At 37.2% G+C, this 15,207-nt stretch overlaps 2 protein-coding genes across 8 annotated transcripts; both read left to right on the forward strand.

The window, feature by feature from the left end:
• The first annotated feature begins 966 nt into the window (after positions 1 to 966).
• LOC103992761 (uncharacterized) lies at positions 967 to 5,367 on the forward strand. Of its 2 annotated transcripts, none has more exons than XM_009412604.3 (5): positions 967 to 1,199; positions 2,037 to 2,171; positions 3,987 to 4,082; positions 4,172 to 4,261; positions 4,750 to 5,367. In XM_009412604.3, exons 1-5 carry the CDS (start codon positions 1,001 to 1,003, stop codon positions 4,995 to 4,997), a joined length of 768 nt encoding a protein of 255 aa, XP_009410879.3. In that variant the 5' UTR covers positions 967 to 1,000; the 3' UTR covers positions 4,998 to 5,367. The 2 variants fall into 2 exon arrangements, with proteins under 2 accessions (XP_009410879.3, XP_018679110.2); XM_018823565.2 differs by lacking the exon at positions 967 to 1,199 and adding an exon at positions 1,206 to 1,518.
• Positions 5,368 to 6,480: 1,113 nt separating this feature from the next.
• Positions 6,481 to 15,207, forward strand: LOC135584602 (histone-lysine N-methyltransferase SUVR4-like). Of its 6 annotated transcripts, none has more exons than XM_065136105.1 (10): positions 6,481 to 7,057; positions 7,154 to 7,411; positions 7,619 to 8,023; positions 8,101 to 8,299; positions 8,781 to 8,986; positions 9,344 to 9,973; positions 10,348 to 10,613; positions 13,003 to 13,069; positions 13,175 to 13,225; positions 13,960 to 14,148. In XM_065136105.1, the coding sequence occupies exons 2-10, from the start codon at positions 7,226 to 7,228 to the stop codon at positions 14,098 to 14,100; spliced, it is 2,151 nt and encodes a 716-aa protein (XP_064992177.1). In that variant the 5' UTR covers positions 6,481 to 7,057; positions 7,154 to 7,225; the 3' UTR covers positions 14,101 to 14,148. The 6 variants fall into 6 exon arrangements, with proteins under 6 accessions (XP_064992177.1, XP_064992173.1, XP_064992175.1 ...); XM_065136103.1 differs by adding an exon at positions 14,499 to 14,838 and having other exon boundaries at positions 6,485 to 7,057; positions 8,781 to 9,973; positions 13,960 to 14,053; XM_065136104.1 differs by adding an exon at positions 14,155 to 14,392 and having other exon boundaries at positions 6,485 to 7,057; positions 8,781 to 9,973; positions 13,960 to 14,053.

The raw sequence follows: 15,207 nt of genomic DNA on the forward strand, positions 1-15,207 counted from the left end.
TACAAATTACAAAGGCATATCGACCAATAATCAAACCATATCATTGTTTCTCCTCAATAATATACTAATTGCATATAGGAATATTTTTTTATTTTTAGTACACAGTTAGAGAAAGAAATATTCGAGTTGATGTACGATAATTTTAATATTTATTCAAAAATAAATAAATATTTTATATTTAAATAAAAAATAAATGTATTTTTGTAATCTTATAAAAAAAATTCATATGGCCCTAATATATAATAAATAAAAATATAATCATATTAATAAATATAATTTTTTAGAAAAAAATTACTTTATATAATATATAAACCTTGTTGTTTCTTATTATATCTTGTAATTTTAGATAATGTAATAGGGAACTTTAAAAATTAAAAAAAAATCATATTCCCATCTTGTAAATGCTTAAAATACTAATGTTATCTTTGAGATAGGATTAATATTTAAAGTAAATATGATTTTAAAAAAATTAAATATTAATTTATATTTAAAACATGGATTTCTGACTTAATGCACGTTTCATATGTTTCCAAATATACCGACTATGCACTATACAATTATGGTCTCATCATGAAATTTAGATTAGGTAAAATCTAAATAAGATAAGTTGAAAGAGATGAAATTGATAGCGGATAAGATTTTCTCAAACTATACGAGGAAATCTTCTTACAATTCTGTTGAAAGAAATATTCTAATATGTCGAGGGAAATCCTCCCTCGTAACCTAACCTGTATAAATAGGAGAGCGACATGTGAATACAATAAAACTTATTCAATAAAGTTTTATTATTCTTATATTTTATTCTTTCCTACAAAAATTATTTTAAAAAATTAAAATAAACTAATTATTTATAACCTTTCCTTCGTACAGGAAAACAAAGCACCAAAGGGAGATCACGTTAATAACATGCCACCAGTCTTGTCTCACTTTGCAGGCAAGCAAAGAAATCAAACGGTGGGCCGGACGGACTCTATTGGATTTGGATTCTGATTCGATTCGGATGGTCCGCTTTGGTGTTCTGCACGCGTCTCTTCGTTTCTTCGGTCTGACTCGTCACGCCACCACGGAACCCGCTTGCTTCCAGCTTGCCTTTTCACCGCCCCTTCCTCGAAAGCTTAGTTTGTTTATGTATCATCGACCTTGGAACGGAGAGAGAAGACGGAGGTCGCGAAGAAGAGCTTCTCAAATCGCTTCAAATAGTGAGTTCGATTGATCTCCCCTCGCGTTTCTTGCATCATATTTGATGGTTAGATCGTCTCAATTTCCGTTTGGAGACCGTGTTTTCTGTCGAGTCGAGCGAGATGTCGGATGATGAGGATTTCGTCGATCACGGAGGAGTCCTGGGAAGCATTTCGTTTTTTGATGCATATATAGATCGTGGAAGTGCAGAGGGATGTTATGTTTGTGTGCCTCTATGATCTAACATCAACGGTTTTTGTGTCTTCAAAATTTCTTGATCGAAGGAAATCCTGTTCTTTCTATTATACTCTGCTCGAAGGTGACAGTGGCGCTTACCTTGTATGTGGAATCTCTCTTGCAATTTGAAGTATCCAGAATCATACATGTTTCGTATATGTTATGATATTTCTTCTACGTAATAGTAATGATCCGATGAGAAGATCGTAGAAATCTAGTTATTTTTTTCTCTAATTTATCATCAGTTTATAACAAATCATAATCTTCTCGGTCAAGACGATAATCGGAATATCGATGCAAAAATTAACTGGAAAGTTGGCACATGGAGTAAGATTTTATGGCTTTATGGACGGTATCGATGCTAGTTTAGGTAGTGTCGAAATTTTTGCCAGAAAATCCATTATAGTTTCTTCTCGTGTGTGCGTATATATTATATGCTTATGTGGAGTTAAAAGGAATACACATGTTAGAGGCTTGTTACTAGCATTAATGCCTTTATAATGTCTTTTTTAGGGTTTAAAGTATTGGTTAGGTCAATAGAAAGAGTTTGTGTCATGTTTTAGATCTTTATTTGTCTTTTGGATCATTTGTAATGACTTGTTCCTACTATGTGCTTTAAGTGTACCCGCGAATAAAGGTGCGAGAACAGGAAGATCAGACCATCAAGGAAGAAGAGCTCTCATTTGTTATGAGAATCATTGAAACTCTCTCTACAGAAGTTCAACCATCCTTGAGGAATTCAGCAGCAAACTATGGTAAAGATACAGCTCTGTCTTGATTCTTGTCGATGATCATGTATTGTGTAAGCAGCCTGGATTTTGTTTGTCAATTTAATCTTTCAACTAGTTTTATAAATCATATTCCCTCTTGAACTCTTTAATTATTGTATATGTATTTTAAACAAAATTCTTATCTTATTTTTCTCTTTCTTTCTCTGTTTGTTGATGAAGTTGATGTTTACGTTAGACCTGTTCTATTCTTGCCGCCGAGCAAATCTTATGGAGTTACTTTATTAGTTTACCACAAATCATAGTTTAGGGAAAAATTGTCTATTTCAGGTCCCAGCAGGTTATAGTTCTAAAAGGACTTGTAGTTGTTATATGTGCTATGGTCCCAAAAATACTTGTTAGACATGCTCTAGAACTACTAGTGTCTCCATAGAACTTCAAAGAATTTCAACTGATGCTATTTGGAAGTCCTAGTTTTCAATTTACTAGGAAGATAATGGATTGTACAACTCATTGTTTTCCTTTCAGAAAGAAAAGGTGGGAAAGTCCTCAGCTTTTAGGAAGGTTATTGGAGTCCATAAAATGAGAAGTGAAGCTGACGATAAACCCTTTTTTCGATTAAAACTTTATAGATTTGTCTGTTGTTCTTTCTTGTCCACCTTTTTCTCTGTATTTCTATGATGTCTTTAGTTGTTCTTCTTTAGCCTGAGCTTATCCTTGGTGCATGTTATGATGTCTCGGCATTAAAACTTTTGCAAAAAGGATCTGAACGTTGCACCTGACAGAAACTGCTGACCTTTTACCATGTCATTTTGTGGCTCTATTTGGATTCGGCATTCATGCTTTGCTTAATTCTTTTTAAAATTATTATTATCATCTTTTGTGTTTACAAAGGTCACGATTGGTTGGGTATTCGAAGCTTTTATAGCTCTTTTTTTTATGGGAGCTACAATACATGGTGACTTGTGCTAATGATTTCAGAGGCCAATGACTTGCTAAATTATGGAAGAGAATTTTATATTCATTTAATATCCTATGTTTCATTATACAAGGTGAATAACATTTTAGTATCTTCTCTGAAGTTTGAAGATATAGGGTTCGGTCAATAATTGCAACATTGACATTGTTATTGGAAAATGGCATTATTGTCAAGTGCCCTAGTCCTCAAAAGCACTCGACATAATTACTTTCAAGAAAATTGATGGTTGAGTAATATTAGCAATTTCTCGTACATTGACCCCTTTTATTGGGACTTAAATTTTATTGACACTGGAAACAAAGTAGGCCAGAAATTCAGATTCTGATCTCTTGTAACACAAACTGTAAATTTTCCCTCAGTAAGACAATTCCCAGAGGCTTACTGCGTAGTCTATCAACTGGACCTTGGCTGGGTATTTGTTTCACACTATAAAAGGTGAGAGAATCTCCACTAAAATGCTGCGATCTCTCACTCATTCAATTTTGAAAATCACAACCAAGAATTAATTTTGCCTCTTGCAAACTCTAATAGAATTCAATCATTTGTCTTCTCAATGGCCGTGTGTTTATTGCCTAAACTCCATGTGATCTAGTACTTCCATGCAACTATGTTTTCATGGAGACACCAAGTGGTAGGTTAGTTATTCCTTATCGATTTTTTTGCTAGAAATAACAACTGTATATTAGATTCCTCTGTTGCATTATCCCAGGTTTGTCCCATGAGGAATTCGTTTGGAAATACATGACTTATATAACTAAGATTTTTTTTTTGTTAACATTCAGTACTTGCTACTGCTATTATCTGTAATTTTACATTTTTTTGATGCCTTTTAGCTTCCCTGATTAACGGTGTTCTCTTTTTAGATACGGAGTCTGGAAAAGATCCTCTTTTGTGGCATGCAAAATTTCACAAGTCTCCACTCAAGGGTTTTCCAGCTTCTTCTATTTCCGCATCCAAAGGTTCAGTATTCTGTATCATGGATGCTACAATTTTGCATTAGTTTAAATATAATAGAAAAAAAAATCTAACACCTAAGTTTGATCTGCAGGGAAGGATGCCAAAATTATCAATGAGGACAATAAAACCAAAAAGAGAGCTAGTTCAGTTCCACGACCTCGTGCTGTCCTATCGAGTCCTGGTACATTTTTACTCAATAATAAGATTATAATTCAGAATGTGTGGGGAAATGTGCTCTAAGATATCAAGCATTGTTTGTCTGCTTGTTTCTTTTTATCACTTTGCTATCATTTATTTAACATTGTTTACGTTGCATCATTGTGTTTTGGCAAGGGGAGTAATTTAATTCTCTGGTATTAGTGATTGTAACCATCATAACATTTTGAAGATACTTCAATTTGCACCATCGAGAAAATATTTTAGAAAAATACTCAGCAATGTTTCTGCAACATATTAGAAGCAGAGCTTGCTGCATTTCTAGCAGACCAACATGCACAACTAATAAAATCATCAAATAGAGTAAAACACAAAGATAAGGAAAAAGGGAACCTGACTCCATATGATTAATGTCACCATCTAATGTGCTTTTAATTTGAAGTTGAATGCCGTCAAGATTGCTCTTATATGTTGTCTACTTTTTTCAATTCTCTATCATATATTTGCTTTCAGATAATGATGATCTCATAGGAAAGCAGAACCTAGTGATAAAGCGGCAAACGCTCCCAAAAATCAAGAGCATAAGCCAGAGTCTACAAGCTCAAGGTAAAGGGGGTAGCCACAAGAATGCTGGAGTTGGAACTCCACTTCGCAGAAAAGGGATCTCCAAGGAATCTGGTGATGACAACCATACGAATGAGAGGAAGCTTCCCTCAGAAGTGGCGGCACAGAGGCAAGTAATGTTCGTGAAAAGAGGATGATGAACCATATTAAGTGATGATCTACATGGTGACTACAAACTAGGTCACAGTTATTTTTGCAGTCACAAGACAAAGGAGGATCCGGTCTTGGTTTTGTTTGGCAGAAGAGATCCATCCAACAGTTAATCGTATTTTTACATCGTGTCACTGAATGAAGTTATCATGGGAAGATGCATGAAGTTGTGTATATTGTTATGGAATAGATGTATGACAGGCCAAGTGGCCTGTTGAGTGTGTTTTCTTTTCTTTTAATCTTGAAATCTTTTTTCCCTTCAAGAAGGTACCTGTTATGAGTTGTCAATTGCCTTCATGTTCATGTAAAAGCAATATTCCTAATCACCAGATATAATATATGGGATTCCTTGAGCAATGCTTGTTTCTAGCTGTCCTGAATGCAAATTAACTTTGTTGGGTTAGATATGAACTGAACACTACCAAGTGGGAAAGACCTAAATAGGAATCTGGATAACTCTGATATAAGACTTATGTGGTTTGATTTTTTTCATTTGGGTCTATAGAAGAATTAAAATTTTTATTATATGAGATCAATTTATAATTACTCTTAATTGACCAAAGTCCTATGTACACCATCTCACACAAGAAAGCTCTCTTTCTTTTTTCTCTCATTCTCTCCATAACTAGTAGAGGAAATCCAAAAATACTTACTAGTATTTTCTCATATCACCTATACATACATAAAATCAGGGTCTGTCGTACCGAGCCGTACTGTCCGATACGGGCGGTACGTACCGGTCCGACAGATTGTTGGTACGTGGACCGACTGTTACCGGTCCGAGAGTACTGTAGCTCTGTAGAACTGTACTATAGCACTATAGCAGTGCTACAATACTCGGTACACCTGGGTGTACTGCTCAGTATATCGTACCGTACCGGTACCGAGCCCAGGTCGAAATATCGGTACGGTACGTTATTGTGAACCTTGCATAAAATATTTATAAAAATAGTAATTTTATTTTATTTCTTCACTGGGTAGTCTGATATCCTTCTTCTCCGAGAACATTGATTATAATTACCCACCCAAAATGAGAGATGCTAAAGCTTTGCATGCGTTGGACATCATCATTCATATAAACAACTAAATGACACACTTCTGCAGGTGATCACTTCTTTTAGCTGTATGCTAAAACAATAGAAAACTTTATTTGTCTGTTGGACTGCTGGTACTCGTTGCTTATCGAGTTCCCACTGGTAAGATAATGTACTTTCTTTTAGATTCGTGCAACCATTCATTGCGAAGGAAGAAGAAAAAAAGATAAAAAACCGATGCGGCCATTATTATTGGCATATTGCCATTTATCGTTATCCGAAATTTACCCCCAACTAATTATCATATTCGATTGACTTAACTTTGGTCAAAGGTTTGACCATCTTGTTTTTGGTCATCAAACTCATGAAATAACATCCAAATACAATGCAGGTTGTATATCCAGTAACGCACAGTGCTTTTAAACGGGAACGAAGCGGAAACGAAGCGTCAGCAAACTTGTTATTTTCGGCGATTACCATCCAACAACACGATCACAAAACGATCACAAAGCCGACCGGATCCGCAGTCGACCGCATCACGCCCATTGAGTGACCCTCCTCCCGAGGACAGAGCCGGAGGCGGAGAGCTGCTGGGGGGGGGGAAGTGCAAATGGCGACCCCGCTCGCGTTCCACCAACCCTAACGCTCCGATCAACCGATCGCGGTGCTCCGGCTCCGACCATCTCGATCGAGGTTGGTCGAAGCGTTCCCTTCTCGCCCTAGGGTTTCTCCCGCAAGATTCGCTCGGTAACCCGGGTCCCTCTCGATCGTCTCGTTGTACTCTCCGTTCATGACTTGCATTTCCTCCTACTCGCCGCTTAATGCTGGGGTTCCGCATTAAGCGGGGGGTGCTCGGGGGAAGTGCAAACGACGACCCCGCTCGCGTTGCACCAACACTAACGCTCCGATCAACCGATCGCGGTGCTGCGGCTTCCACCATCTCGATCGAGGTTGGTCGAAGGGTTCCCTTCTCGCCCTAGGGTTTCTCCCGCAAGATTCGCTCGGTAACCCAGGTCCCTTTCGATCATCTCGTTGTACTCTCCGTTCATGGCTTGCATTTCCGCGTACTCGCCGCTTAATGCTGGGGTTCCGCCGCTTTCTTGAACCAGCATTTGAACTTTTCTGGTCGCATTTGGTTTCTGTTGGAGTTTGGAGAAGGTGTTGGTGATATCGATTCGGGAATGGCGCGGCAAAAAGCAATAGCGGCACTGAATGCGATGAAGGCCATCGGAATACCGATGCAAATGGCCAAACCCGTGCTGAAGAACCTTCTTAAAGTTTACGAAAATAATTGGGAGTACATCGAAGCCGAGAACTATCGGGTCCTCGCCGATGCTATACTTGACATTCAAGAATCGCAGGAGAAGGTACTATGTTTGGCGTATTGTACTGGTAATCACAAGTCATCAGTTGTTCTTTAAATATGAACCGGTTTTTTGAATTATCCTATTGCTTTAGGAGGACGTCTGGAAAAAGAAAATGGTGGATGATTTATGGAAATCCTATCATAATTTAATTCTTGTAGTTCTTCTTACTGATTTGTTCCTAAGATGTTGAATAACTGATTGTTTCAGGATATGGGTGGTAAAGGGAAGGATGTTATTTCCAGCGATGATCCTGAGCCTTGTCGAATGAGAGTCAGGGCTAGGCAAGATGACCATCCCCCTCCACCATCAAATGCTAACCCTAATTTGGCTGGTGAAACTTCACAGAAAAGGCCAAGACTAGAAGCAGGTGTATCACGTGAACATAAAGGAGATGGACCAGTTTCATCCTTGAGGAGTCAAGGAATCATGAACGATGAACCCTCGTTGCCTCAACCTTCCTTTGGGAAAGCAGCAAATCAGGACTTGTTACAGCGGCCATTGACTAGGCAGACTACAGCTGAGGTTGTGCCACCTCAAACTTGCAATATATCTGATAGAGCTGGACAGACATCATCTCATTTGAATCATAGACAAATAAAAACTCCGAACCAGGTAAACGAAGCTGGTCTCGTACAAGTTCTGATAAGTACACTTGTCATATATAAAAAAATGACAAACAATCTCTGCAGGATAAAAGGGATAATTCCATCATTTTAAAAGAGCCAAAAGTTGAACCAGGCACTGAGTTTCTACAAAAGCATCACACAGTTAACTGTTCTTCTGATCCAGTCAGTCCTAAGGATGAGCCGTGTGAATATGACTCACCAGTATCTGAAACTCCTATTGCGATGATACACCCTTCGCAGCCACATTCTTCAGGAAACATAGGTATATGTGTAATCTTTGTTCTCTTTATCATTTGTTGAAATTGGCGTATTTTGCTGGTATATTAGTGTATCTCTTTTGGCATCATCTATTATTATCAGCAACCATGTGTTAAGATTGGCCACTTTATGCATGAAAGTTTCTTGCTAGCAATTATACTCGTCCAATTTGTTTCTTATTCCATACAAAATTCATGTAATTTCTCTTTATTGTATCGACCATATTGAAAAGGTTGATTTTTCTTGAACATAAATTAAATGACTTATAGAGAGTCTCCATATGACATGTATTTTTTGATATAACAACTAATAACCGTCATATCTAACTATACTATTAAAAATTAACTTTTAATTGAATACATGAAGCTTTTGTATCAAGCAATACTTGTCCTGAGAATATATTAAGCATTGTGTTGGGACATATTAGTTAAATCTCGTGAGAAATATTCATAATTGGTCTATTTTGGCCCTTTTATTTCCTCAAGGTCAGCAGAGTTGTCATATCTCTTCGAAAGGTCATTCAACTTTGCAGCAAAATGTTGATGGAAGCATGACACAGAAAGGGCAAAGAAATAATGCTAAGGAAAGTCTCCCAGTTAATGCATTCACTACGGGAACCACATCTGAGCTTTTATCTGTTCAGGAGTCATCTTCTTTTAATGTTGATGTAGCTTCTTCAGACTTGGGGGAGGTAAAACTTACATTTAGTTGTAGCTCTGATCGACCGGATTTCCATGTACCTAATTTGGAGACTGTCTTTAAACGAGTAGAAGATAGATGTTTGAAATCCTACAGGATTCTTCAACCGAGCTTCTCTTTTGTGAACCTTATGAAAGAAATGTGCGAGTGTTTTCTAGAGCTAGGTTCTGAAGCAACTGATGATAAGCAGGAAAATGTCATGCAGATAATTCCAACAATAGATGCACTCAAGAAACCCATCATGCCTTGTGCTTATGACGCCATGTCTGCATGCTTGAATAATTCATTTTTTCCAACAGCATTGGATAATATGGACGTGACACTTAGCTCTGATCCTTCTCCTATTCAGAAAGATACACTTATTAATCAAAGTGGGATGATCCAGAAGATGAAGGAACCTGAAATTCCCAAATCCAGAAGCCTAACATCATGTAGCTTGGTGGTGGTTCAGCCACAACATGCACTAGGCAGATCAAGACTGCTTCATGATGTCAATGACATATGTAAAGGTGAAGAAAGAGTTAGAATATCAGTGGTAAACGAAATCTCTAGAGAAGAGTACCCGCCATCTTTTAACTACATACCACGTAACATTGTTTACCAGAATGCATATGTTAGTTTTTCTCTCGCTCGAATTGGGGATGAGGACTGCTGTGCAGATTGTTTCAGTGATTGCTTGGCTGCACCAATACCTTGCACCTGTGCACGTGAAACAGGAGGTGAATTTGCCTATACATCAGATGGCCTTATGAAAAAGGAATTTCTGGATGAATGCATTTCTATGTATCGTGAACCGCAAAAACACCATCTGTTCTATTGTAAAGATTGCCCCCTAGAAAGATCAAAGAATGATGTTTTGCCTGAGGCATGCAAGGGACACCTAGTGCGGAAGTTTGTCAAAGAATGCTGGAGCAAATGTGGCTGCAGTATGCATTGTGGAAACCGTGTGGTTCAAAGAGGCATCACACGCAATTTGCAAGTAAGTTTATTGTTTCTTGAGAATTGATCATAATCAAAATCTTGCCCCTCCTTTTAATCGAGATTCTGTGTTTGTCTTACAGTGAGGCTTTTTTGCCATTTCACTCTTAAGTGCTGCTTATCATATTCATTTCTTCTATTCGAATGAACTTATTTTTCTAACATTACATTGGATTGTGTGTGCTTTAGGTGTTTCTCACATTCTTGAGAATGATCATGATCATAATCTTGCCCCTCCTTTTAATCAAGATTCTGTGTTTGTCTTACAGTGAGGCTTTTTTGCCATTTCACTCTTAAGTGCTGCTTATCGTATTCATTTCTTCTATTCAAATGAACTTATTTTTCTAACATTACATTGGATTGTGTGTGCTTTAGGTGTTTCTCACATCTGAAGGAAAGGGGTGGGGCTTGAGGACACTTGATGAATTGCCTAGAGGTGCTTTTGTGTGTGAGTATGTTGGGGAAGTATTGACAAACATGGAGCTATATGATAGGACAATGCAAACCACAGGCAATGCAGAGCATACTTATCCCGTGTTACTAGATGCTGATTGGGGCTCAGAAGGTGCACTGAAGGATGAAGAAGCCCTTTGTTTGGATGCAACATTTTATGGCAATGTGGCAAGATTTATCAACCATAGGTACGCTCCTAATAAGAATTCATGTTCTCAATCAGATGGTTCTAAGCTTCTGACACTTTAGGCATTACTTAAGAGGAAATTTGATAAAAAAGGTATCGTGTTGCTTCTCATGTTGATGGTCTTGGAGATGCATCAGTCTTATAGTGCTCTAGTTATTTTTTACTGGGGTCCCATAAATTTTCCCCCCCCCAAAAAAAAATTAATTTTTTTAATTCAAAGATCTAATAGACAATGTACCCTTTTTGTTAGAGGATACCAAATTACAAAAAGGATAGGCATCTCATTCTGCCACTAAAAAGTGGATATAATGTTTCTAGCAAATCTTGCCACCTGGTTGGTGGTTTCATTTGACTTATGGTATACATAGGCAAAGGTAACCCTGTTACACAATTTGATCAATTCAAAGATATCTCTGGAGACATTCATTTGCTGCCACAGGGGGATTAATGGTTGTTTAAGACATCTATCACATTTGCTGCATCTCTTTCAACCGTCAGCCTGGTAATTCCTTGCATCACTGCAACCTGAATGCCCTCCTTTACTGCAATTGCTTCACATTCAGATCCCTTCCTAACTGGCGTCCCAGAATTATCCTACTTGGTGATTATGGCCAATGTCGAACATTTTTCTAGAAGTGGGACATCACAACCTGATGAGACCATAAAAAAAAAAATTGTTCGTCATTTGAAAAGTTATGAGTTTCCATTGGTTCTATTTGTATCCATATACATCCAAATTAATCTAAATCTGTAAATCATTTCTGTTTGTTCCACTTGCAACTGTGAACTCGCTAACTGAACTCTAATGATCTGAACTTCAGTTTGAGCTCTGAAGTAACTTGAATTAATTTCTAAGAAGACTTGAAATCCAATTTATTTTCATACTTTGACTTTCAATTTGAGGTTTGATCATCATAAAATGCAAAATTTCCTGTAGCGTTTAACGTTTCGTTCAGTTCGTCTGTGAAATGAACTCACACGCCTCGCATGCAAGCCTCTTGGTGTGCAGCCAACTTAATAATCAATTGCCTTCTCTATATATCATAACTATTATAGTCTCTCAATGTGAATGAGAAATGCTTGTGTCCTGTCAGAATATTGGCCCTTAAGCTTTTACCTATATTGAAATAGTTAACTTGGATGTATTGCTTATAAAAATGTACTCTAGATGGGGTTTTCATTTTCTTTTGTGACTGCACTTAAGTGCTTTAATTCTAGTTGCAGCGTTCCTCAGCTAAGTGGAGAGGATATGGTTCAAAGTACTTAGATTAGAATAATTGGATGTTTATGAAATTAAAAAATAAATTTTTTAGAAGCAAGACAAGGGTCAAATCCTTTCGTTGATGGCATCCAAGTCCATTCTGCTGTGACATTATAAGGTTGTTCATGTTGATAAAGCAATTTATAGGCTCACCTAGTCCCTGATGCAACTTATCATGTTTTAGTGTGCTCTCTTAAAGGACTCATGGTCCTTGTCAACCTGTAGCTGCCAGTCTCTTTCCTTTCTAAAGCATCCTTTTAGTATGCATATCTCAAAATTTAATCAGGACTAATTTGCTTAGATCTTGGAACTTCTAGTTTTGAGGCTGATTCTATTGAGCATTTAGAAGGCTTCTTCCTTTGTATATGTTTCTTTTTTTTTTTTGTTTGGTTCGAAAGCAGGTTTTGCATCATCTATTAGTATTAGGGTGCTCTATTTTGACATTATGGGTTTTAAGTAATTGGAATAACCTCTCAGGTGCTGATAAGCTCTGTGCATTTGGTGGTCTTTCGGACTTACAGTTGCTAGACCCTTTTGAACTTGACTGCCATTTTTTGTTATTTTATTGCAACACCATATTTCCCAATTCCATGATATTCTCGTGACTGGACTTCTATTTCTTCTTTACTTGGTGAATCTGGGTAATTTCAACACATAAAAAGTGAAATTCAAACATGTTGCCTTTAGCATCATTAATTTTTTTTTTTTTTCACTCTTGGCAAGAGCTGACTCGGTTTACCTACCTTTGTAATCTAGGACAATCATTGCAGGCTAGGTAATGTTCCCCTCTTTTAGCCATCTCTGGGACTGTCTTTACATTAACACACCAATTATTTTAGGCATGGTAAGCTTATTGACTGATCTGCTTGCCAGTGTTGACAAGTAAGAACAATATTCTCTGGGACTATCTTTACATTAACTTCTGGTACAGTCTGTACCACATCCTTCTCTAATGTTCATTGACATGAAAAAGAAAGTTTAGTTGTCAGAGTTTTATTTTGGTTTCTTTTGTTTTATTTCAATAGTAGCCATTGATAGAGTATGTTTGACTTTTGCTTTTCTAATGTTATTGCTTCTCTTGCAATCCCATTATACATCACTTGATTTTGTAAATGACTTTTGATTGTAGATGCTTTGATGCCAATCTGATTGAAATTCCAGTTGAAGTGGAGACACCAGACCATCATTACTACCATGTATGCAGTGAATCTGTTAATCAAAGTTATGGCTTTTATCTTCAAACACACTACAAATTCTTGTACTTATTGGGCTCATATCTTCCTATTTCATTTTATCTGCAGCTTGCTTTTTTTACAACCAGAAAATTGGAAGCTTTTGAGGAATTGACATGGGTAAGCATTTTCAAGTGATAGAAGCATTTAAATTGAAAAAGGCAGTTTTTCCATTTTGCCTTGTGGGCATTGTTATTAGCACTTCTTTAGATCAAGGCTTTAAATACCAATCCTTTACCAGTTTCACTAACTTGTCGGACTGCCACAGTTATAGTTTATTACCGCTACAGAAATAGTATTGGATAGATTTTTCTTCTGCGAGTTGTTTGTGCTAGTGCATAAACAAACTGTAATGGTTGGGCTTTTGGAGTTGCCATTCCAATCTGGTCAGAAGCTGCATGCTACAACAATCTTTTAACCTTTAGCTTGCTCTTAAACATTTAGAAGCACAAAAGATGGAAGTCCAATAAAAACAATTATTAGTAATCAGTAGGTGTAGCGAATGTAAGAACCGCTTCCATGAAATGCTTTTGTGCTTTACTCGTTAACAACCAATAGGCCATGTATGTTCTGCACCAAGTTACATGATTAGCACTTAGACCCTTAACTGGTATTGAGCTTTGTCATACCCCTCCCCTTCGTGGGTGTGTGTGTGTGTGATTTTGTAGGTCGATGAATATAATCATTGCTAGTCCCAGGCCTACCCTGGCTTTCGCTGGACCTAAACTTTTGAGGGATGTCGACAACTATCCGAGTTTTTCCATAAGCATACTTATGGAGAACTCTTTCTAGCTGTGTTACTTTCGCATAAATCATTTTTTTAGATTCTCTAATAACTTGTTATTCACTTGCAGGATTATGGTATAGATTTTGATGATCATGAGCACCCAATTAAGGCATTTAAATGTAGATGTGGAAGCAGATTTTGCAGAGATATTAAGCGCCGCAGTATGTTTTCATCTCCAAAAGCAATACGATACCTAATATTTTCATAGTTTTTTCTTTATTTTTTGTGAAGTGAAACTAAAGAGCTTCATATTATTTGGCAGATGGTAAATAGCACTCTTTTTTAAGGACTGTATGGGATTGTTTGAACCTGCCCACTAAAAAACTTTAGTAAAAACCTTGGGCAAACTACTTTCCTTGGCCTGAAGTATGTATATCCTATATAACTAGATACTTGTTTATCGCCTTATACATGTTTAACTGTGTAGCTATGTTCCAACCAGACATAGCTTAACTATTTGGTATCAGCTACAGATAGACAGGTTCCATCAACTTCTGTCACTTCTTGTTAATCTCCCATCTTCCCTTCAATATTATGTCGCATTCTCTCATTTCTCACTTGCAAATCCTCATTTCTGGTTGGTTTGGCTGCAATTAATGCAAATAGGTACCGCATGTCGTCATAGGTAAACTCGCATAACTTACCCAGTTAAAAGGTGATGATGTCTAACCGCCAGTGAGTCGAACAAGTGCTCTCCACTTCTAATCTGATCGAGGGTGAAAATCAGAAGGAGCTTTTTTAGTCCATTCCTCTTTGATAACATGGAATCATTTAGCAACGTTCAAACAAAAACAACAGAGAGGTAATAGTGGTCCTAACTGTTTATATTCCTAAATGACAGTCGCTAGTGTTTAATTTAGAAACGCAACGAAGCAAAATATGGTTATTACATATGGGATACAAATTAGCAAAATTTAGTAAGTGACGGTTTGTTTATTATGGACAAATAGATGCTTTTTTTAGTTTTATCATATATTGTCATCCTTGTGATAAAACACGATTTATTTTCAGGGAGAAGATCAAGGGCATTGGTTCAATGAACCTACAGAAATTTTGAAAAGGATTTTGAGTAGGTCTCCAGTAGAAGGCTTGTTTTTATTGTAATTAACAAGTAATCTGGATGATATGGCGTCCTGCTCGTGGTGTACAGGATGGTATAGGAACAACTTTAATGGATTCTGCTGAATGTGGACTGGGTTTTGACAGGAATCTTTACCTGACTGTCAGAAGACTTGAACTTAAAAACATTTTGTGGGCATCAGCATCAAATGGTAATCTCCATTTGGTAGGATGAAGTTTCTCAATTTGATCTGCC

This window comes from Musa acuminata, chromosome BXJ3-1, assembly GCF_036884655.1.
Source record: "Musa acuminata AAA Group cultivar baxijiao chromosome BXJ3-1, Cavendish_Baxijiao_AAA, whole genome shotgun sequence".
Lineage (NCBI taxonomy): Eukaryota > Viridiplantae > Streptophyta > Magnoliopsida > Zingiberales > Musaceae > Musa > Musa acuminata.